At 41.5% G+C, this 23525-nt stretch overlaps 3 protein-coding genes across 6 annotated transcripts in view; 2 read left to right on the forward strand and 1 right to left on the reverse strand.

The window, feature by feature from the left end:
- Positions 1–15679, reverse strand: part of MTHFD1 (methylenetetrahydrofolate dehydrogenase, cyclohydrolase and formyltetrahydrofolate synthetase 1) — a 57468-nt gene extending 41789 nt beyond the window's left edge. For both annotated transcript variants that reach the window (XM_055303798.1, XM_055303797.1), the window contains exons 1-2: positions 15543–15679; positions 1796–1880 (exon numbers count right to left, since the gene is read on the reverse strand). In XM_055303798.1, coding sequence (XP_055159773.1) covers positions 1796–1880; positions 15543–15583 — 126 coding nt within the window. In that variant the 5' untranslated portion in view covers positions 15584–15679. The remainder of the gene's footprint in view (positions 1–1795; positions 1881–15542) is intronic.
- A 64-nt stretch (positions 15680–15743) lies between these two features.
- LOC129496227 (coiled-coil domain-containing protein 170-like) overlaps positions 15744–23525 on the forward strand; it is a 56129-nt gene continuing 48347 nt past the window's right edge. Inside the window, exons 1-3 of one of the 3 annotated variants that reach the window (XM_055304296.1) lie at positions 15744–15786; positions 19025–19130; positions 20737–20932. In XM_055304296.1, the coding sequence (XP_055160271.1) occupies positions 20930–20932 (3 nt within the window). In that variant the 5' untranslated portion in view covers positions 15744–15786; positions 19025–19130; positions 20737–20929. Of the gene's footprint in view, positions 15828–15965; positions 16782–19024; positions 19131–20736; positions 20933–23525 lie in introns of those variants that run through there. The other 2 variants (XM_055304295.1, XM_055304294.1) reach the window with 2 other exon arrangements.
- LOC129496230 (nucleoside diphosphate kinase A-like) lies at positions 22461–23269 on the forward strand. The gene is given in 2 exon segments (XM_055304300.1): positions 22461–23059; positions 23062–23269. Coding segments are annotated over 2 exon segments (456 nt in total). The 5' UTR covers positions 22461–22677; the 3' UTR covers positions 23136–23269.

Here is a 23525-nt window from a genome sequence, read left to right on the forward strand (position 1 = left end):
GAAGCTCTGTGAGCACCAGACTACCTTATCATGATACTCATGATGTCATCTGCCTTTTTCAACTGTAGGACTGACATCTGTATTGACACTGCACAGGTAATGTTGGGTAAGACTGCTGGTGACTTAGCACAAAACAAGGCAGTAGTACCAAACTATACTAGTCATGGCCACACATGCTCCATAAAAACAGATGCCAATTTCACTTAAGTGCTCTTGATGAAGCAGTAAAAACGATTAATTTTATTAATCCTGAACCCTTGCATACATGTTTTTAACATCCTGTGTTGAGAACTGGGAAGCATTCGTAAAGCACTTCCATCCCACATAGAGGTGGCTGTCATAAGGGAAAGCCCTTGTGCTTTTTGGCCTTGCAAGCAGAGCTGCCGCATTTTTAAATGGAACACTATCTTTACTTGAAAAAATAACTGACAAACAATGATTATTCACACTTGAATATTTGGCAAATATTTTCTCAAAATTGAACAAAGCAAGCCTGCTACTTCAAGGAAAACAGCTAACAGTATTTGTTGCCAATGGTAAAATCTGAGCTTTCAAGTGAAAATCAGAATTTTTAAATCCACTCCAGTGAGCCTGACAAACTTCTCAATAATTAAACTTTGTCTCATGAATTTGTTGGCAATACTAACACTTGTGATTTTCTTTATATTGTATAATGAAATGCATTAACATTTGGAGATCTGCATAATTCAATGAACCATCATTTTCCAAATGAGAAATGAAGAACAAAACAAATCCTGCATGGGTAAATATCCATTCAAACTACAACATATTACAATGCATTTTCATGTAACCAAGTATGAAAGTTCACTGATACAGTTTCAGATCTCACACTGCAACTAAGCTGTAAAACTTTATAGAGTCCTGTTGTAGTAACAAAGAAAAACATCCACAATTATCTGGGAAGAAGACTGAAAAAACTCTTCCCTTTTACAACTATACATTTATAGGAGACCAGATTTTCTTCATCTATTTCACTCAAGCTAGCATGTCGCAAAAGGCGGAAGGCAAGAGCAGACGGGAATCCAGCTGTCTTCTATTAAGCCAGATAGTAAATAGTTTTTGCAAAATAGTAAAGTGTTATTGCAAAAATGTAAAATAATGTTTCTCCTTACTATATTTTGTTTCTTAAAAGTTATTTTTTCATAAGAATGTTACTTGTGCTAACAGAATAAACTTACTATTGGCATTCTTTATTAAATGCATACAATTTAAAAAATATTTTAATTTCTTTTTTTTTCTTAAAGATTTTATTTATTTGTTCATGAGAGACAAACAGAGAGAGAGAGAGAGGCAGAGACACAGAGGGAGAAGCGGGCTCCATGCAGGGAGCCCGATGCGGGACTCGATCCCAGGTCTCCAGGGTCATGCTCTGGGCCGAAGGCAGGTGCTAAACCGCTGAGCCACCCGGGGATCCCCTTATTTTAATTTCTAATGCAGTAAATATCAATGGGTAAATCCATATAAACAAAAGCTCTTTAAGGTCTTAAATTCTGACAAGTGTAAAGTGGTCCTAAGACCAAAGGTCAAAGAGACACTGGACTAGGAAAAGGCGCTCCACAGAGAATAGCAGAGGGACAGGATACACAAACATTTACAAGTTGAGCTGAAGACAGGTGGCCTGCAGAAAGAACCTGAAAAGGTATGAGGCTTCACAAAAAATAAAGCAAAACAAAACAAAAGAAAACAAGAAAGGGGAGATGAAGCGCTTACTGTTGTAAGTGCTACTGAGAGGTTTGGAAAGGGAGCTATTAGTGGAAATATGTGATCATAATACCTGTAAAATTGCCAGGCCTGGTATAAAACCAGGAACTTGTTCCTTCATCTGAGTGACTTGGTTCTTCAGTCTCTCCCTTATTTGCCTAGAAGAAAAAGAAAGGTTGGAATTAACATTGAAAGTTTCAAGCAGAAATAAGCCATGTGGATGATTACATGTATTTGTCTTTTAAATTCAAAACACCAGGACGCCTGGGTGGTTCATGATTGAGTGGCTGCCTTTGGCTCAGGGTGTGATTCTGGGGTCCTGGGATGGAGTCCTCCATCGGGCTTCCCACAGGGAGCCTGCTTCTCCCTCTGCCTATGTCTCTGCCTCTCTTTCTCTCATGAATAAGTAAACAAAATCCTTAAAAATAAAAATTAAATAAATTCAAAATACCTTCACTGAATAGACATTAACTGGTATAATATGTACTACAAATTTCTCCCCCATTTCCCAAGACTCAAGTAGACGTGGATCTTTTCTAACTCCTAATGACACTGACTGTCATGCCATGAGGTATGGGGACAGTTTGTTTAAAACATTTTACTTGACAACATTCAAAATTATACAGTGAACAAATGAAAACCTGAACCAATGCTTCTGGAAAGCTACAAATCCTCATCTTTTTCAGCATTTCCTCTCCAGATGCTATATGAAAAAATTCTGCAGGAAAGAACTAGGGCTCACACCTTTTCAACTTTCCCAGGTAAGATGATCACAGGATATCCACATAAGGCTGAATGAAAATCAATGAATCCCACTCCAAAGTCAATATGAACTTATAAATTATATTCTAATTCACGAAAGAATTTTTCTTACAAAAGAATTTAACACAGGGTCAAAAGTATAACCTCCCATGAAACAACATCTTATTTTAAAAATTGATTGCATCAATTATCTTATACAATAATAAGTTCAAAAGAATGAATAGACTTGGATTTTCTTTCACTGGAATTTGACCTGAACAGAGCCCATAGCTCTGTTTTGACACAAGAGAGTAAGAAATACTGTAGCCGTCATGTTTTCACTGGCCTACCACTGAAATGCCCCAGCAGTTCTAACCTTGCCTGCTTTCCCTGCATGACTGGGATGTAGTGCTGGGCTACTTAAATCTTTCCTGTCTCCTCCCTTCCCTCCAACCATTATATTAACACAAACTCCTAGACACAGGTTCCTGCTGGTTCTCCTTTAACTGTCCTGGCCTAAACAAAATTCAGTGGGGTGGGGGGAAGGGGGGAGCATCTCTAGGCACAGTGTAAGACAATAATAAGAACCAACAGCAATAATAGCTTGATACAGGTATTCTCTGCTTTCCAAAAGTTCAGGTTTCTCCACTTTGCTTTTCAGAAAGATCTATGTTAGTACCTGTTTCCACTAACCCAAAAGAATCCAGAGGATTTTCACTTTTATGGAAAAAGGCAAAAAACAAAAATAGCATTCAGTGTTTGTTTTGCAGCAAGCCCTTACAGAGACACTACCCACCTCCTTCCCAGGGAGCTCAGCATCTCAGTATCAACCCACTACAGCTCTGAACTATGTCTGTGAGCATCTGTGCTTTATCTCGATTTATTCTGTGCATCTATTAGCGAAATGTGTCCTAAAGTATCAGAAAAGTCTAAGCGAGGTTATTTTTTGGGTCTGGAAATGCTCAAAAAATCTTCCATATGAATTAACGGTAACTGCTTCTTCACTTTGTGCCACTTTGGCTTGTGAGCAGTTTCATAAGAACACTGTACTTTCAAATAGTGAGAGAAACCTTTATGAGATTCTCAATCATGTGAGGTAACCAAGGGAGGAGAGGCTTTCCTCTTCCCAAAGATGTAGAAACAGGCTCTGGGCAGTTCTGTGGCTTTCTGAGAGCCAATTAGCTGAAAAAACAGCAAGTGCAAAGGCCCTAAGTGGGTAAAAGAGGTCCAACAGAAGCAGTAACCAGATTAGGTACACTAAGGTAGCCTGTCTTTTTTTTTTTTTTAATTTTTATTTATTTATGATAGTCACAGAGAGAGAGAGAGAGAGAGAGAGAGGCAGAGACACAGGCAGAGGGAGAAGCAGGCTCCATGCACCAGAAGCCCGATGTGGGATTCGATCCCGGGTCTCCAGGATCGCGCCCTGGGCCAAAGGCAGGCGCCAAATCGCTGTGCCACCCAGGGATCCCCGGTAGCTTGTCTTTTATTGTGTATGTGATGGGAAGCCAAGAAAGGACTTGAAACAGGACTGACAGGATAGGACTTAACATTTCTAAAGGATTATTCCTGGTTGCTGACATGACAGGACTTAACACTTCTAAAGGATTACTTCTGGCTGCAGAATTGGGAACAGACTATGGGGGAAAGGTGAGAATCACAGACACAAGCAAGAAGCTATTCAAATTGCAAAAATCCAGGCCAGAGGTGATGGCGGTTTGGACTTGAATCTGTGGTATGCTGGCAAGAAGTGATTGGATTCTAGATGTATTATAATGAAGCACAGAGAAAATCCAGGGCTACAGATGACTCTGAGGTTTGGGGGGTTGTAAAATAGAGTTGGAAAGACTAACAACCACAAATATTTTAAGGCATAGAGCAGATTTCATACTGATACTGAATTTATTTACCAAATCTTATAAGGGTTCTAGAATAATGACCACATGAGATCCAAAGAAGGGAGTCTAAGAACAAGTAAAAAATATTAAGTTTACCTAGTAGCAAACTATGAGAACCCAGTACTACAAGGCAGTATAGGTGGAAAGCATTTCAGGTCAATAAGTTAAGAGTAAAGAACAAAATGTTCCATGTTTTCTTTCTTTTCTTTCTTTCTTTCTTTCTTTCTTTCTTTCTTTCTTTCTTTCTCTTTCTTTTCTTTCTTTCTTTCTTTCTTTCTTTCTTTCTTTCTTTCTTTCTTTCATTTTTTAAAAGATTTATTATTCATTTGAGAGACAGTGTGTGTCTATGAGCAGGGAAGGGGAGGAGGGAGAGGGAGAATTTCCAGCAGACTCCATGCATGGGGCTAGATCCCAAGGCCCTGAGATCATGACCTGTGCCGAAATCAAGAGTAAAACGCTTAATCGACTGAGCCACCCAGGTGCCCCAAAATGTTCAGGTTTCTATGCTACAATTTAAGTGGATCTAAGTATGCAAATTTATTTTCTAAAAAAAGATCATAGATTGAGATCAGTTACACTGACTCCCTTAAACTTTTTCTAAGAAACAGGATTGTTTTTGAAGTTGCATTAATAGAGATATTCTTCCAATCAGAAAGATTTGCTTTTTTTTTTTTTTTTTAGAAAAGTTTGTTTTAAAAGCTAACATTTAGGCCTCTTTATGAGACATGGTCAGAATAGCAATGAGACATTTAAAAATGCACATAAACCAGGGATCCCTGGGTGGCGCAGCGGTTTAGCGCCCGCCTTTGGCCCAGGGTGCGATCCTGGAGGCCCGGGATCGAATCCCATGTCGGGCTCCCGGTGCATGGAGCCTGCTTCTCCCTCTGCCTGTGTCTCTGCCTCTCTCTCTCTCTCTCTCTGACTATCATAAATAAATAAATAAAAAATAAATAAAAATGCACATAAACCACAATCAGCAAGAATTAGACAGCTCAGAACACTAAAGTAATAGGCAGAAAGTTTCTGCTCTGGCAAGGAAAAACAAAATCAAGATAGTTGAATTACATCTCCATGGTCCCTTAAAATTTTTTCTCTGCTTGGTTTTCTAGTTTGGCTAACTAACTGAAGAACTCTGAAATGAGAAGTTAAAATAACAAAAGCCAAGTGTTAAGCATGCCTGAAGCTAAGAGACTATAAAAGACATACATAGAGACAAAAATTAACACTTCCTCCCTCATCTACCTTTATTTTAGGGTTAGAGAGCTATGATGAGTTAAATGGTAGGAAACTTTAGTTTTTATAGTTCCTTATTTCAAGAAAGTTAAAATGCTAGAATAATTTCTGAAACACTGAAACCTACAAAATCAATAGAAACTTCCTTGAGTTACAGATGCCTTGATTTCTAGCCATGGCCCATGAGTCATACTATCTTGGTAAAGATTCTGGGGCAAAGTGAGGCAGAAATAGGCACTTGGAGAGATGCCCTAGATCCCTGAATAGCAGATCTTCGTAAGCCAGAGTCTCACCATCCTGCATCAACATTTTCTCAAACCTAAGAGAAGATATATCTCAATGTCAATGTAGGAGAAATCAGTACTAGAGTACCAGTGAATGTGGTAACGCAAGTAGCAGTAAACCATTAAAAGTCTCTGGTCCTGTTGGGACTGATACTAGTAAAATAATCATAGCCAACTAGATAAACAGACACAGATGCAGTTTTAACTAAGTTGCTACTGGCACCTAGTGGATAGAGGCCAGGGACGCAACCAAATAACCTACAATGCACAGGACAGCAATTATCTAGCCCAAATATTAACAGAATGCAAGGTTAAAAAGCACTGCTATTGGCGCCTGGGTGGCCCGGTGGTTGAGCGCCTGCCTCTGGCTCAGGTCGTTATCCCCGGGATCCTGGGATTCGAGTCCCTGCTTCTCCCTCTACCTATGTCTCTGCCTCTTTCTGTGTCTCTCATGAATAAAGTCTTAAAAAAGAAAAAAAAAAGGAGAAGCACTGCTATTGGCCAATAAAATGCAATGCTTGGGTTTATCTTTTTTTTCCCCTAAGGAAGAAAATCAAGGTAGAAATCATTTATATTTCAACTTGTCAAAATGTGTTTGAATCTCTACAGACAAGAGTCATGTGCATTATTATTGGTTTTCTCCAAGTCAACTTTTGCCTCATACAGTTGTAAAAGAGCCTAATCAATAAAAGTCAAAGGTGCACATCCCCATAGAATTGTATTAACTCGAGTCCTGATAAACCAAAATAGTCACTCAGGTCTCTTTTGCCCAAAATCTTGTAAAATTATTCCTGAAAAAGTCCACTACAAATTACAACTCATTCTTTAACAGGATGGCTCATTTTCAAATTTTGGACATTTTACAACTGAGAAAAAAAGCACTGCTAAAATTTAACCCAACAGGAACAATTCAACAGAAGCTATAGGCAGAAAAAGGAGGCAGTAAAGGGTATTTAACCACCTAAATTAACAAAACCCTGTCTCAGTTAACAAAACCCTGAATTGGAGCACAAGCTTAGAGTAATTCTCAAATGATTCTCAAAGGTACACAGAATATGCCGTTAGGAACTGATCAGAGAAAAAGGCAGGGCATTCATTTTCAGTATGTAGGGCTTTTTTAAAGGACACAAATTTGTTTCTCCTTGCAAAGAGTATATTATTGTTGGAAGATTTTAACAGTGTGTGTATAACATAAATGTTTTATTTGCTTTATTTTCATGTTGTTCTTTGTTTCATTTGTCCATAACAACTTTTATACTGCTTAAAAATACTTCAAATTAAAAAAGAAAAAAAAAAGGCCATGTGGTTCCTTGTAAAAACACTTGTGATTGTGAGGCCACCTAGCGTTCCAAGAAATACATATTTTTCAAATTCCTAGTTAAGTCAAATTAAAAGACTAAATTGCCTACTTTCTTTTTTTAAAAAATATTTATTTATTATTTATTTATTTATTTATTTATTTATTTATTTATTTATTTATTCATTCATTCATTCATGATAGACATACAGAGAAAGAGAGAGAGGCAGAGACACAGGAGGAGGGAGTAGCAGGCTCCATGCCGGGAACCCGACACGGGACTTGATCCTGGGACCCCAGGATCGCGCCCTGGGCCAAAGGCAGGCGCTAAACTGCTAAGCCACCCAGGGATCCCCAATTGCCTTCTTTCAAAAACTGTCTTCAGGGATACATGACATAATAGTAACAACTACATTATATCAGTATACAGAACAGTCAACTAATATCAGTACTTTGCTTCATTATGGTGAAGAATAAAATATTTAAAAAAAGAATTATTATAATTAATCCAAATACACACTAAATTTGACAGGTACCTCAAATATATATTTGAAAGCTCAATATGAATCTCTTTTATGCTCCAATAAAAATTTCATAATGTAAAATTCTTCATCCAATGCTCTCAAACTCTCTCAAAGAACTAAGGGAAGGTAAATTGCCTGATATTCATGACATGAAAATGGCTAAATGGTATAAGATTCTAATGAATCTTCTAATTCCCAGCGAGTGTACAGGTCATCCATAGACACAATGATAAAACAACCACTTACCTTAAGTTTCTAGATCAGGGTTTACCAATCTCAGCACTATAAACATTTGGGCCAGATATTCTTTGTTGTGCAGGGGCTCTTCTGTGCATCGGAGGATGCTTAGTAGAAGCATCTTCCTGATGCCACAAGCACATAGCCACTCCCCATATGACAACCAAAAATATTTCCAGACACATCCAAATGTGCCCTAGCCCAATGTGCCCTGGGGTGGAGAAAAGAGATAAACTGACCCCATTTGAGAACCACTGATCTAAAAGGAACAAATGGAGGTGGGAAACTGGGTTGAACTGGTCAAGGAAGTCTTCATAAAAGGAAGGAATTTAAAAGGGGATAAAAAGTGCATTAGAGAAAGGTCACAAAGTGAAAAGGACTGTCAGAGTCCAGGTGAACAAATTCAGGTGCGGTAGGATTACTCAACAATGCGGTCCCACCTTCCTCCCCCCTCACATGGGTGAAGGGGCAGCCTCTACTTTGATCCAAGAAATCGGTGACATGAAGAATAGAGAGCATAGCATTGCTAAACTTTCCATTTCCGTTCAAAAAGTCAGGCATCCAGATTTGGGGGTATAATTATGCAAATAAATGTGTTGGGAATTAATCCAATTTTTTAAAATAACTCTGTAAGCCCAACAAAACATATAACTATATTTGGCCTCGAGGCCACCATTTTGTAAGCATTAGTTGGTAGCAAGAGTCATAGGACATTATGGGATGGCCCCAAGTCTGAGGATCTATGAGAGCCTTACACCCAGAATTAGTCTATTAACCACAGATCCGGCCATCAGAGATAATTAAGGCCCCATGTCCCAAGGAGACCTCTGGATCATCATCCAAGGGGAATGTGGAAAGAAGGTGGAAGACGGGGGTACTCCAGTAGGAGGGAAAGAGCCGGCTAAGAGCTCTTATCTGAGAAAAGCCTCTCAATGACCTGAGCCTTCTGCTTTTAGAGAAGGCTAAAGGAAAATCTTGGGTAAAAAGGGCTTACTTAGGTCTAAAAGGTTGCTTACTAAATAAACAGGGACTAGTACTTGGGTACCAAAACGAAAGACCGTTTATCATGTTCAGTCAGTGAAGATAAATTTCTTACAGGCTCTGGCAAAACCTTTTACAGAAATACTCCGTATTTCCTGGTCCTCCTCAAGCACCAGCAACTCAAAGCTGCACCTCTCCTGCCCAGGCTCCAGGGAAAGAACTTTTTGTTAAGGGAGAAAAGAAAAGCTTAGCTAACAAAGCAAGAAGGTTTAACTTGTCTTCAACCTTGAAAACAACTTTCTGAAGAGAAGCAGTTTGGAAGTCTTCCAAACAGACGAATTAGAATTAGTCCATTTATCTCCTAACAGGAAGAGCCAAATCCAGTAGATACAAGCTTGCAATTCCTTTTATTTATTTTTTAAATATTTTATTATTTATTTATTCACACAGACACAGAGAGAGGCAGAGACATAGGCAGAAGAAGCAGGCTCCCCACACGGGTCCCAATGTGGGACTTGATTCCAGGACCCCAGGATCACGCCCTGAGCCAAAGGCAGATGCTCAACCACTGAGCCACCCAGATACCCCTTGCAAGCACGTGACAAGCCCTTGGTAGGGAAAGAGAATACGCTGTGGAGTCCCTGGCATCAGCCTTGTAACTCTTGGTCAACCAGGAGATGCTTTATGAGAAAGTGTCAAAGGGAGCAAATTGCATGGTGCAGGGGTGCATGGGGGCTTTCTGTACTAGGGATAAGATGTCAGAGAATATAGTCGTAACTACAGTAGCACACAGGCTTGTTCCAAGAGCCTTGCATTACACACCCTTTTAATCCTTTCCACAACCTCAGGATATAAAGCATGGCTATCGTCACCCCCACAGTATAGAAGAGGAAAGTGAGGCTGGCTAAATGCCCTGGTCACACAAGGCCTGCATTTCTACCCTGCCCAGCCCCTACCAGGGTCAATGGAAGGAGAGGAGCCTTTTCTCTCTGCTCCAGGGACCCTCCTCCATGTTAGGCCAGCCTGATAATCCTTCTTCCATAAGATTCTTTATGCAAATGGAGAAACATAGGGGACCACACCCCCCTATTCAATGCCCCACTGTCCAAATATCAAGCTGCCTGATGCCAACTTTCCTGACAGATGAGGACAGACACTTATTCTTGGACCACATCCTCAGGATTTTTGCTGGTGCCATGGCCACAGGAGTTAGCTCCAGGCTCTGCCAGGGATAACTATACTCCATAGCTCGGCTGGGTGGACTATTTACAACCTTGCAGAAGGTCCCACCTGCTTTCCTGAAAGGAAAGTCAAGCGAGCTTAGGCATTCAAGGTTCCAGATAACTTCTGAAAGGTCTGCACTTAGGATCTCATTATAGGCAATTTTTTTTAGGCACAAAAGGATCTACAGGACAAAATAAAAACCTTATCAACATTTAGTAGCCCTTCCCTGTGGTGAGCAAATTCTGTTTATAGAAATAGTTCTTCTGGCTCTGGGGCTTAATGTGTAGCCATGGTTCCATTTTTATCTTTGATCCGTAGGACAAATTCTAATTTGAAGGTTCAAGGTTATAAGCCAGCTGCCAAAAATAAAAACATGACTTGTTTATTCAACAGGTACTTCCTAAGCACCAATTCATTAAAACTTACTATGTGCCAGAGACTGCTCTAAATGCTTTATTGGAAAATAAATAAATAAATGCTTTATCGGGAATGATTCATTTAATTTCAATAACCTTATGAATTAGGTGCCATTACTACCCCAACATACAGATGAGGAAACTAAGACACAAAGCAGTAAACTAAGTTACCCAGGGACCCTGACCCCCAGAGGAAGCAGTGCTCTATCTAGCTCTGGGGATAGCAACAAAGGGCAAACAAATCACACAACATTCAGTAGACCCCACTTTGAAAAAAACACATTGATAAGAAATGTAACTGCTAGCTTAAAAATCAAATCAGGGTAGTTCTTCCAGCTAATTTCCACTGCTCTGAATAATCTCTTAAAGGACACCTCCTTTAAGCCGGAGGGGCTCTCACCACCAATGACACTGTACTCCATTCAGCTCTCTGCTCAGTCTGCTTCTCTGGGGCCATCACTATTGACTCCAAGGCAGTCATTTAATAACCAGTGAAGTCAAAAGTCCATGGTACAGGCTGTGTTTTTAGTCAGGAATTCCCTTCCCCGTAACACTGGTAGGCCCAGGGTACCACCGCCTTCAAATATTTGCCCCAAAGTCACCTTGACATTAACTATGAGCTTAATTCCCATATTTAAAATTACAATCCCCCCACACTTCAGAAATCTGTTCCTCTTCCTTGCTCTGGTTTTCCCTTGGACACTTCTCACATTTTTGTACCTATTTTATTGTCTCTCCATACCCATCAGGATACAAATTCCAGAAACAGAGATTTGGGCTATTCTACTCAATTCATAGTCTATAGGCTCTGAGGAGTCTTTGCATATAGGAGTCACATAGAAATTTGCTGAAAAAGTGAATAAATACCCCAAAATGACACAAACTTGCCTCTAACCCTCAGGTCTCTCCCAATTGTCAAACTCAGGCTGCAGTCTTAGAACTCCCCTTAAGGGAAAAATGGGTGTTCCTTCTAAAGGGAGATAATTTGGCAAGTATACTTCCCACAGGGTAGAAGAGGCAGAGATGGAATCTGGAATGATGAACTTTGTCTAGTCCTGGTTCTGAGGAAGATATAAAGGAAGAATAATAAAAGTAGACCAAAGTCAAGGATGGTCTTTCTCAGCAGAGTGGGAAGCATGGCAGTGAAAGGAAGGCTGCTGTAAAATAAAGGATGAGTTTATGAAATTCCTTTCAGCAAAGCATTAAGTGCCTGATAGAGCAGAGAACATGATGTACTGGGTGAAGACTTGGTCCCACGTGAACCTCTGCCATTAAGCAGCCCACTGACCTTTGGCCAAATCACACCACTCTCAGCTACAGGATGGCTGGATTGAGTGGACTGGGTGTTGGAGAAATTCTGACCATGGAACTCATGACCTATCCCTCCAAGTAAGAGATTTTACAGTTCAAACACTACTCTAGGGAAGAGACTGCTCAGGGCTCTTGAAGGCTTGCCATTTTATCCTTAGAGAGAACCAACAGTTGCTGGCAACCAAGAAAGCTGACCTGCAAACTGGGAAAACAAGAGACTACAGGATCCCGAGTTGCCATGTAAGAAGTTCACTTACCTTTCCTCTCAAGAGTGTCCTTGACCTAGTAAAAGAGGATAGGTAGGGACACCCGGCCCAGAGCCTGCAATCAGAGTCCAACCTACTTAAGCTGTAAGAACTACCTTCTTGTTCAGATTCCCCCAGAGCCATATAACCCAAGATTCGGAAGCCTGTTGCAACCTCAGCAGAGTTGCTGGGGGACTGCGTAACCCCATGAGCTAGGAAGGCTATCCCCCCTTCCAAAACTCCGTCTCTTTGAGGAACTGTGACTAGTACCAGCTCCTGGAGTTAAGCTCTCCATGACAGTCAAGGTGCCAAGGTATGACAGTCTCTGAGCCATTTTATCAACACGTGAAAGATCTTCTGTTAGTACAAAGAGACCTCAGACTTAATGGTCCTTTTCAGATTGTGTTAGTAGGAACTGATTGCTTTACCACAGGGCAATGTAAAAAGTTCGCCAAGTCAACTCTGAGCAGGCTGGGTAGAGGGACCCTTCCAGTACCTGGAACAGTCTTTTCCAGAAAATGCTTTGAATCTTTATAACCAAATCACTGTCATACTTCAATGATGAGAACTAGATTTATATCTAAGGTTTTAAATAAATGGTTCTCAACTTTCAAGATACATTAGAATCACAGAAATGAGCTTTTAAAAGATCTAGAGAATATTTGAATCCAGTGGCTTATTGATAGCAATTCCGGTTAAATCAGTCTGATGTGGGCACCCAACACTGATATGTTTCACAAGTACCCTATGAGACTAAATCGGCAAAACAATCTTGGAAAAAACTGGCAATTTCTACTAAAACTGATCATACATGTTTATCCTACTACTCTACAATTCTACTTTTAGATGTGTAACCAACAGAAATGTGTGTATGTCCCACCAAAAGACATGTAAAAGAATGCTCATGGAACTCCTGGGTGGCTTAGTCAGTTAAGCACCTGACTTCAGCCCAGGTTGTGATCTTGGGGTCCTGGGACTGGGCCCCATGACAGGCTCCTGGCTCAGCCAAGGAGTCTGCTTCTCCTTCTCCCTCTGCCCTGATCGTGCTCTCTCTCATATAAAGAAAATCTTTTTTAAAAAATGCTCATATTAGTTACAACTCATATCACCAAAAACTAGAAACTAAATGTCTATAGATGAGCGAATAGTGGCAAATTCTTAGAGTAGAATACAATACAGCAATGAGAGTAAATGAACTACAACTACATGCAATATGAAATAATCTCAGCAACACAATGTTAATTGAAAGAAGCCAGACACAAAAGTCTTTATACTGTAAAATGCCATTTATATAAAGTTCTAAGACAGGCATTATTAATCTACAGTTAGAAGTGAGGATAATGATGATTACCTTTGTGAGGGGTGATGACTGGAGGGTATAGCAGGGTATAGGAAGAAGGGTTTCTGGGGTGCCAACACCACTTCTTGATCTGGGTGCTAGTTACTCAGGTTAAGTTCAATTGCAAAAAATTCATTGAGTTGTATACTTGTTATAGGCACACTCATTTTATGCATTCATATTTAAATAAAAAGAAATAAAAACAAAAAGCTCCCTAAGTGACATCAATGTGAGTTGAGAACCATTGAAACAGATCTCCAGGCAGCTATCTCTGTTAAAAAGATAACGAATTTGGGACGCCTGGGTAGCTGAGCAGTTGAGCGGCTGGCTGCCTTTGGCTCAGGGCGTGATCCTGGGGTCCTGGGATAGTCTCTGCATCGGGCTCCCCTCGAGAAGCCTGCTTCTCCCTCTGCCTGTGTTTCTGCCTCTCTCTCTGTGTGTCTCTCATGAATAAGTAAATAAAATCTTAAAAAAAAAAAAGATAATGAATCATCCATGTATACGTTAACTAATGATGCTCAAATGCTCAGCCACCCAAGCATCCCACCTTAACTAATTTCTAATCGTTGACACAGATAACATGTATTGAGCACTTAATATGTGCCAGAACAATTCTAAATGCTCTTCAGCTAAAAATTCATTTTCAATTCTCCTAACAACTCAATGCCTAAATATTTTATTTAACATCTGAGCAAGTTTTGGTCTAGATAGGTTAACTAATTTGCTTAAAGCCACATAACTACTAAAGAGTGAAAGAAGGTTTCTAGGTGTTTTGGATACAGACATAAACAAGACAATGCATGTATTTGCCTTGTATGGAGCAAACAAACATATTTAACTTGCTCTCCACTCAACAAAAACCATCCATTGAGCACCTATTCTCAGTGGCCTGCCAGGAAGCAAGCCTAAATTCTCTTCTACCAGTCTTTTTAAAAGGAGACTTTATCAGAAAAAGCCACTGGAAAGGAGAGTAGGTTTGACCATAAGCAAACAAAAAGCAAAGTCAGTCAGAAACAATGCAGTTTAGCACAGCACAAGTTGAAAAGCAGTCAGAAGTGTTGTGATCTCTAGTCTAAATGTCTGGAGTTCCTCTTTACCAACATGAAAGATTCACTACCATTTACTGTACATCTCACCTTTGTCCACCTTCTCTACCAGGAAAAATCATTTTGCCCCAGGGTGGGTTTCACCACCAAGGACTCCCTAACACTCAAAAACCTTTACTCACAGAGCTGGCAAATCCACAGGACAATTATGTTTGCCAACTATAGCAATTACTAAAAACTGGTGAGGCTGAAGGTCTCAAGATCCACCTCCAAGATATATCCTCCCCTCTTCTACTCTACTATTCCTCCACTAGTCACCACCCAGACAAGAAGCAACAGGGTGTACTTCCTGGGAGTAAGCTTGGCAATCATACCCACTAGTTAAGCATTTAGATTTCCTGTTAGAGGTAGAGCAGGCCGAGGTCAGATGCAACAGGGAAAAACCGCAACTCTAGGGCCTGGACGGAGACAAGGTTATTAGAAGAGCCCAAAATTGAAGGAAAAGGAAAAGTTTATTGGGTTCCACTTAGCAAATGACTTAGGCGTAGGTGAAAAAGCGATGTCTGGAAGGTGTACCTCTCTCACTAATCAGCCTTATGACCTTATCAAGTTTTGTCATCTCATTAATCTCGGACTCCTCAACTCTGAATTATAGGGCAAAGAGGTAATTTGCATTAATAAGTTCTGACTACGGCACTGCACACAGTCCCAACCAAACTCTTCTGGCAGGAAGCCGTCAGCAGCGGCATTTTGGGGGAGCACAGTCGCGCCGGTTAAGAGAACTGGTCCAAAACACAAGAGCCAACGGGCCTAGGCACCAGGCAGCCCTTCTAGAAACTCGGACAGTGCCCAAGGCCCCAGTCTTTGCAGGGAACCGATCTTTGGGTGTGACACGTTCAATACTACGTCCTCCCTCCCCACGCGGCCGGCCTCACTCTTGCGCTCCATGTAGCCCTCCAGCAAAACACGGGAACGTGGGGGACCTGCACACTCTGCTCAGAGCCCCCGCCTGCAGCCCAACACGCCCTAACAACGACAGGTGCTTACGCGGAGACCACCTTCCCGTTCAGGATTTCCGCCGGTGCCATGGCCTTTATTAGTCCGCTGCCCACGACGGACACCACCAAAATTGATGATCGACTTAGCTCCACCTGCGCGCGCTACAGCCCAACCCACGTGTTCAGCGAATAGCCCTCCCACCCGGGCCACCAGAGGCGGTGCTTCTGCGCCTGCGCCCCCTGCCCAGCCCCGCCTCCCGCCCCCGCGGTGCGCGTGCGCAGCCCGGAAGGACGTAAGGCCCTCTAGTGCCGATGAGCGGGGGTTTGGATGGAGGTCGGATGCCCGGGAAAGGACGAACTCGGTGATGAGTGGCTGGCGGAAATGATTGAATGGCGGAAGAAGCCGTTTCAGATTGCGCCTTCGTGTGGGGGCGGGGAGCTCGCCGGGGAGGGGTCGGGTCTCGATCCCAGCCTCTCGTGGGCGGGGCCTGAGGGGCGATCTCGCGGGAATCAGTTGCGCGCGCGCGGGAGAGGGGCGCGTCTCCCGGGCTCGCCTGGGCGCTGGGAAAGGTGTCGCCGCGGGCGCCGAGGGCGCGGGGCCTCAGGGAGGGTCCTGGCCGGGCCCCCGGGGAGAGGTGAAGCCCGCGGAGCGGGAGGCGGCCTCCCTTCCGGCGTTCTCGTCCCCCGCGCTGTCGGACTGGGGTCGGAGGGTCCGGGTGGTGCCCGCAGCCGTTTGTTTTTTGTTTTTAAGATTTTTTTTTAAAGATTTATTTATTTATTCATGATAGATCTAGAGAGAGGGAGAGACACAGGCAGAGGGAGAAGCAGGCTCCACGCCGGGAGCCCGACGCGGGACTCGATCCCGGGACTCCAGGATCACACCCTGGGCCAAAGGCGACGCTAAACCCCTGAGCCGCCCAGCGATCCCCCCGCAGCGGTTTTAAACCCTCGGGTGACGCCTGCTCGGCCGGGGTCGGAGCCGGGGCGCTGTTTTCGGCCCCTCCGGGCCGGAGCGCTGCGTGGCTCCCCGCGCCCGGGGTGACCTCGGGTCGGTCCGTGCGGGACGGTGATCAACTCTGCAAGCCTAGATTTTTGTCACCTCCCTGGGTGCAGATCTGGGTTGGAGAGGCCGCAGCAAGGGCGGACACTCCCTCCTGCAGGCGTGCGCTCCGGGAGACCAGCTCCTTCCTGTGTTCAGGTCACAATCCTCCCAGGATGGCTCTGAAGTTAAGTTGCGCAGGGCACTTTATTATCTTCCCCGGTGTGATTAGGAGATGATTAACATAAGGTAGGCAAGTTTAAGATGTACAGTGATGGTTTGGGGCGCATATTATGAAATAATTACAGTAAGGTTAGTTCACATCTCAGTTCTCGCACATAATTGCCATAGCTTCGTGTGTGGCGATAACATTTAAGAGCTACTCTCTTTTGTTAGTTACAGTCACCATGCTGAATATTAATTAGATCCCCCACAATATACTCATCTTACAGCTGGAAGTTTATACACTATAACCAACATCTCCCCTACATACCCTGGCAATCGCCACTCTATTTTTATGAAGTCACCTTTTTTAGATTCCACATATAAATACAGCATTTATCTTTCTCTTCTTTCACTTGGGGTATGCCCTCAAAGTCTATGTTATCCTAAAAGGCAAGATTTCCTTTTTTTTTTTTTTTTTTTTTAAGATTTTATTTATTCATGAGAGAGAGAGGCAGAGACACAGGCAGAGGGAGAAGCAGGCTCCCGACGTGGGACTCGACCAGGGGTCTCCAGGATCACACCCTGGGCGGAAGGCGGCGCTAAACCGCTGAGCCACCCTGGGATCCTCGAGATTTCCTTTTTTATAGTTGAATAACCTTTTGGGTGGGTGGGTAGGTGGGTAAGATTGTGTCCATTCTAACTTCCATAGCCCCGGGTTGTTTCCATAAATTGCCTACTATAAATAATGGTGCAATGATCGTTAGGGTGGAGATGTATCTTTAAGATCGGGATTTTGTTTAGATTGTTGAAGTTTTGGAATGTGGGTGAGGCCCGGAGCTGACGACCAGGAAAGAATTCTTGAGATGTCTGTGGTATAAAATGGTGATTTTATTAAAGCCACGGAGACCAGGGCAGCCCTGGGGGCGCAGCGGTTTAGCGCCGCCTGCAGCCCGGGGTGTGATCCTGGAGACCCAGGATCGAGTCCCGCCTCGGGCTCCCTGCATGGAGCCTGCTTCTCCCTCTGCCTGTGTCTCTGCCTCTCTCTCGCTCTCTCTGACTGAATAAATAAATAAAAATAAATAAATAAATAAATAAATAAATAAATAAATAAATAAATAAATAAATCTTAAAAAAAAAAAAAAGCCACGGAGACCAGACCTTTGGGCAGGTAGAGCTGCTGCTTCGGCTTGTGAGGAGTGGCTGATGATATACTGGGAGGTGGGAGGGGTTTGGGGATAGTTTAGTCTCTGAGGAATTTTAGAAGCAAGGTTTCCAGGACCTTGAGGCTAGCAATTGTCAGGAAAAGGTCACTTATTACTGTGGGACCCAGGAAATCTAACAAAAATTCCCTACCCCTGGACAAGCAGAGCAGGACTAACTCCATTCTGTGCTACACCCGCCATCTCATGTAACCCCCCCCCACGACCTGCCTATTGTTTAAGTCACTCCCTCACCCTAGTTTAGCTCTTAAGCACACCCTTATCAGAAACCTGCACACTTAGGAATGCGGGACCTCTGACTTTTAACCAGCCCAGGAATGAAAACCCCTCTTTTGCCCGCCAAACCTGAGCGCCAGTTCTAACCAGAATAATAGGCTAGTTCAAATGGTCACTATAGGGTGAATCGTGATTCAATTGGCCACCTGCGTGTGGACCAACATGACTGTGCAACTTTCTGCGTACGTTACAGTCTCATTGGCAGATACCTAAATGAAAAGAATTTGGGATATAAGAGAATGAAAGAAAGGATTTGGTTTGAGCAACTAGAAAAGTAGAGTTGTCATTTATTGAGTTGAAATAATACTGTAGCAGGAGCAGGTTTTGAGTTTTAATTCAGTTAATGCCTCTTAGGCATCCAAATGGAAATAGATATTTAAGTATATGAGATTAGGAAAAAGCCCATGAAAGGAATGGATATAGGTAGAGAGAGGACCAAAGACTGATCCCTAGGATACTTAAGTGTTTAAATTTACGAAAATGAGGAGGAACCAGAAGGGCAGGTAGAAAAGTAGAGTCCAGTGTGTTATGATGAAAACCACAAAGGCATACAGCTTTAAAAGACAGGTAAAGAAAGTGTTTTATGAGAAAAGGGGTAATTCGGATGTATTGTGGATCGGTCAAATCAGGTAAAGATTGAGAATTGATCATTTTACAGAGAATAGAGAAACAAAATACTTTTATTCAAATGATCTTATTGGCACTTGCTTGAAAAAAAAAGGTGTATCCTTTTTGCAGAAGCTCCATTTTTTTACAAACTTTTTGAGGGTAGTTTGATAATATCTATCAGAAACTTAAATGTGTGCTCTTTTCTTTTTCTTTTTTTTTAAGTGGGCTCCACACCCAGCATGGAGCCCAGTGCAGGGCTTGAACTCATGACCCTGAAATCAAGACCTAAGCTGAGATCAAGAGACCTGTAACCAACTGAGCCACCCAGGTGCCTCAAATATATGCTTTCTTTGACCTTGTAATCCCATTTTTAGGAATTTATCCTAAAGTAATAATATTTATACATATACACAAAGATATATGTATCAAAGTGTTCCTCACAGTGTTGATTTCAGTAGTAAAAAAATCCATCAGGTTGGATACAGTTGTTAAAGGAGCAATAGATATATAATAGATGTGTACAGATGTATAAGGTAGCTTCACACATTGTTAAATGATAAAAGCACGTTATCCAATAAAAGGTATAATATAATTTAATTTATGTTAAAACACGTAAAACAGGCCTTCTTTGACTACATTATCAAAAGGTGCCTGCTTATTTACCTCGTAAATGTCATATTAGCCTATTTTATTTACAACACTTGTCCCTATGTAAAATGATTTTATTTATACACTTGTTCACTTTTTCCACCAGAATGTAAGCTTTGTAATACATCTCCTGTCCTGTTCACATCCATATTCCTACTGCTTAGGGTCGTAATTTTTAAAATCTTGTTTTAGGGGAAAAAAAGAATATTTTCCTAGTTTAATTATTAAGTATTAATCTCATTCCAATGAATATCCCTTCTCGTTTCTTCATTCTTATCATTTACAAATGAAGGCAGTCATTCTCAATCCTAAAGTCACATTAAAATTATCTGTGTAGCTTTAAAGAAAAAAATTATGCATAGGCTCTCCAATGTAGACCAATCTCAAGTCAGAACTTGAACTTGGGATGGAATCAGGGTATTAGTATTTTTAAAAGTTTTCTTTGAGATTCTAACGTGCAAGCAGTTGAGAGCCACTACATTAGATGATATTTAAAGTATAATCCTAAGGATTCTGGTATCAAGGATACATAAGAGGGACACATTTCTCTAGTGTAAAGGTATTTTCTGAGAATTAGAGTATCAGTGTTTCAGACAAATCATCTTTTGCTTTAGGAATAACAGATTGGGGGCAGCCCCGGTGGCTTAGCGGTTTAGTGCTGCCTTCAGTCTGGGGGTGTGATCCTGGAGACCGAGGATGGAGTCCCACATCAGGCTCCCTGCAAGGAGTCCCACGTCAGGCTCCCTGCATGGAGCCTGCTTCTCTCTCTGCCTCTCTCTCTCTCTCTCTCTCTCTGTCTGTCATGAATAAATAAAATCTTAAAAAAAAAAAAAGGAATAACAGATTGAACCAGTCATTTTCTCCTCTCGAAGTACTTCTCCCTTGAAGAGGTGTAGGTATTGGGCGACAAAAATTTGACATATTTCAAGAATTTTACAAAAGAAAGACCTTAAGTTTCACATTTGTTGGAAAAAATGTTGTTACTTTCAGTAGGATCACTTTCTTTTTTTTTTTTTTTTTTTTTTTTTAATTTTTTATTTATTTATGATAGTCACACACAGAGAGAGAGAGAGGCAGAGACACAGGCAGAGGGAGAAGCAGGCTCCGTGCACCGGGAGCCCGACATGGGATCCGATCCCGGGTCTCCAGGATCGCGCCCTGGGCCAAAGGCAGGCGCCAAACCGCTGCGCCACCCAGGGATCCCTCAGTAGGATCACTTTCTTAAGAGTTCTTAAGTTTACAAATGCTGGATGAAAACTACTTTCTATTTTCACTCCATTATTTAGGGAAGACCTTACTGCATCACTTCAGGAGGACTTTTTCCCTTCCTTGGACCTTTGTGATGCGTTTACCTAGAAACAGCTTCTTTGATGTGCAAACATTCTACTGGCAAATGGTGCAGGGCAGCCACTCATATTGGACAATTCAGGTTTCTTCTGGGAATTGAACTTTGATCCGGAATTTTCTCTTGTGCCTGATATGGTAAAAATTTATGATTTTTACATTCTGAAGCATAGTGAAATACAGCGTACTATGTCTTTCTAATTTGAGGTATTGATAAATCTTATGAGCATGTGTAAAAAAATAGAATAATCATGTACAAACCTACCATCACAGAATAATTGTGTCATATTGCTGTATTTTATTTACTTTAGTCTCCTAATACATTTTATTATATAAGGTTAATATGGGAAAACAGTACTATTATCCATATAAGTTAACTTTGTATTAAGGAATTTCTCTTCCTATTGGATTCTTTGGTTGTTTAATGTGTATTTTTTGTGTCTACTATGGGAGGGTAGAAATAAACCAGAAATAAATTCTGCTGTTAGGTACCTTTAATATATTAGGAGAGATAAAATTTTTACCTAATACAATATTGAATGAGATAACAGTTGGAAAAAAAAAAAAGAGAGATAACAGTTGGATAAAAGTATAGATCATTGAAAGAGTTAGAGAGACTGCCCCTTACCTTGCCAGAATCAAGGAATGAGATGGTATTTGAACTGATATTGAAAGATTTGTGTTGCTAGAGGTATAGTTTGGTCCAGATAGTATAGTAGCCTGTTTTTTAGAGGCAATATGTGTGAAACTCATTAAGTAACTTTGTTTTTAATAGAGTATAAGATTCATAAAATGGTAAGGAAATAAAAGTAAAAAATAGAATTCTTAAGAAGTCTTTTGTCTCCATTATCACTATCATTCAGTATTGAGGAGCAGTTTATTGTCCCTTTTCATTCGCCATAACTTGTTTTTTGATTCTCTTCTTTGGTTCTTAGAAAAGGAATTGATGAAAAAAAAAAAAAAGAAAGAAAAAAGAAAAGGAATTGATGTAGTAATGGAAACAAATAATGGAAACGAGGAAAAGACTAAAGTCTCAATAGAGATATTTTCACTTCATCTATGTAGCTATCTATTTATTTATAAAGATTTTATTTTGGGGTAATCTCTTCACCCAGTGTGGGGCTCAAATTCACAACCCCGAGATCAAGAGTCACACACTACTAACTGAGCCAACCAGGCACCTCAGATATTTGTTTTTTAATAATTGCTTTCAATATCAGTAAAATGAAATAATACAGAAATTTCAAAATGGATTTCAAGGTTATTGAGTAAAATCAGGCCTTCCTGCTTTCTGTTCCATGCTATTCAAATCACACCATCTTGGTTTTTCTCTATGAAAATTCCTGTATTCTGGGAAAGTACAATTTTATGGAAGATACCAACCAGCAAAGGAAACATACCCCACTTACATGCAACCCCTCTGGCCTGCAGTTTCTGTATGTGTTTTCTCCTCCTCCTCCCCCATACGTCCCCTGATCTTAAAAAATAAATCTCCCTCTTATTGCCTGATAAACATATGGAAGATGGCTTTCCTCTATTTCTTTTACTTTAGAAAAGAAAGATAATTTATGAAATTGAACTGGGTAGGGAATATGGATTTAAGGCAGTATGGAAGTTCTTGGGAAATTGAATTTGTAAAAATTATAGTTACATTTTACATTCCTCTGGGGCAGAAAGAACACTATGACCTATCACATCTTACATTATCAACTCATGTTAGACTTTTTATCTTTTGGCTGAATCTCAAGGGATATAGTTAGGGTTCCTGATAAAGAAATTGAAAATGAAGGATATTTGCAAGTAGGGTGTACATAAATATGATTAATAAGTAGCATTTAGGGCGGCGCCAGAAGGAGTTGCGGCGGTAGCAGCTGGAAAGGACCATGGCCAACAGTGAATGCACCTTCATTGCCATCAAGCCTGATGGAGTCCAGCGCAACCTCGTGGGAGAGATCATCAAGCGTTTCGAGCAAAAGGGATTCCGCCTCATTGCTATGAAATTAATCCAGGCTTCTGAAGACCTTCTCAAGGAGCACTATATTGACCTGAAGGACCGTCCATTGTTTGCCGGCCTGGTGAAGTACATGCAGTCAGGGCCTCTGGTTGCCACGGTGTGGGAGGGTCTGAATGTGGTGAAGACAGGCCGAATGATGCTCGGGGAGACCAACCCGGCGGACTCCAAACCTGGGACCATCCGTGGGGACTTTTGCATCCAAGTTGGCAGGAACATTATCCATGGTAGCGATTCTGTGGAGAGTGCGGAGAGAAGATTGGCTTGTGGTTCCAGCCTGAAGAGCTGGTGGATTACAAGAGCTGTGCTCAGAACTGGATTTATGAGTGAGGAGTGATGAGGGAGCAGACCTCAGTGCTTTGCCCTTTCCATTCCCTCTCCCTCCCATGAGCAAGGGGGCAGGCTCTTGCAAATCCAGTTATTTTTGAGAACTTCCTTATAACCTGGAGGGGACCTCTTGGAGCTGGGAGTTCTTCCAGTACAGTATTATGGGCCGCCATCAGATTAAAATGTTTCATCCCATTGTAAAAAAAAAAAAAAAAAAAAAAAAAAAAAAGTAGCAGCTGTTTTAACCAGTTACAATTTAAACAGTGTTTTGAAACTATCTTTAGATTGTCTTGTCTCCAAGCAACAGGTTCAGTGGGCAGCTCCTTCTGAAGTCTGGCTGAGCTGTGAGGATCTGAAGTGGAACCTTCCTGAAGACATTGCTATTAATGCTGG

The sequence above is a fragment of the Nyctereutes procyonoides genome, unplaced genomic scaffold (assembly GCF_905146905.1).
Source record: "Nyctereutes procyonoides isolate TBG_1078 unplaced genomic scaffold, NYPRO_anot_genome, whole genome shotgun sequence".
NCBI classification, from domain to species: Eukaryota; Metazoa; Chordata; class Mammalia; order Carnivora; family Canidae; genus Nyctereutes; species Nyctereutes procyonoides.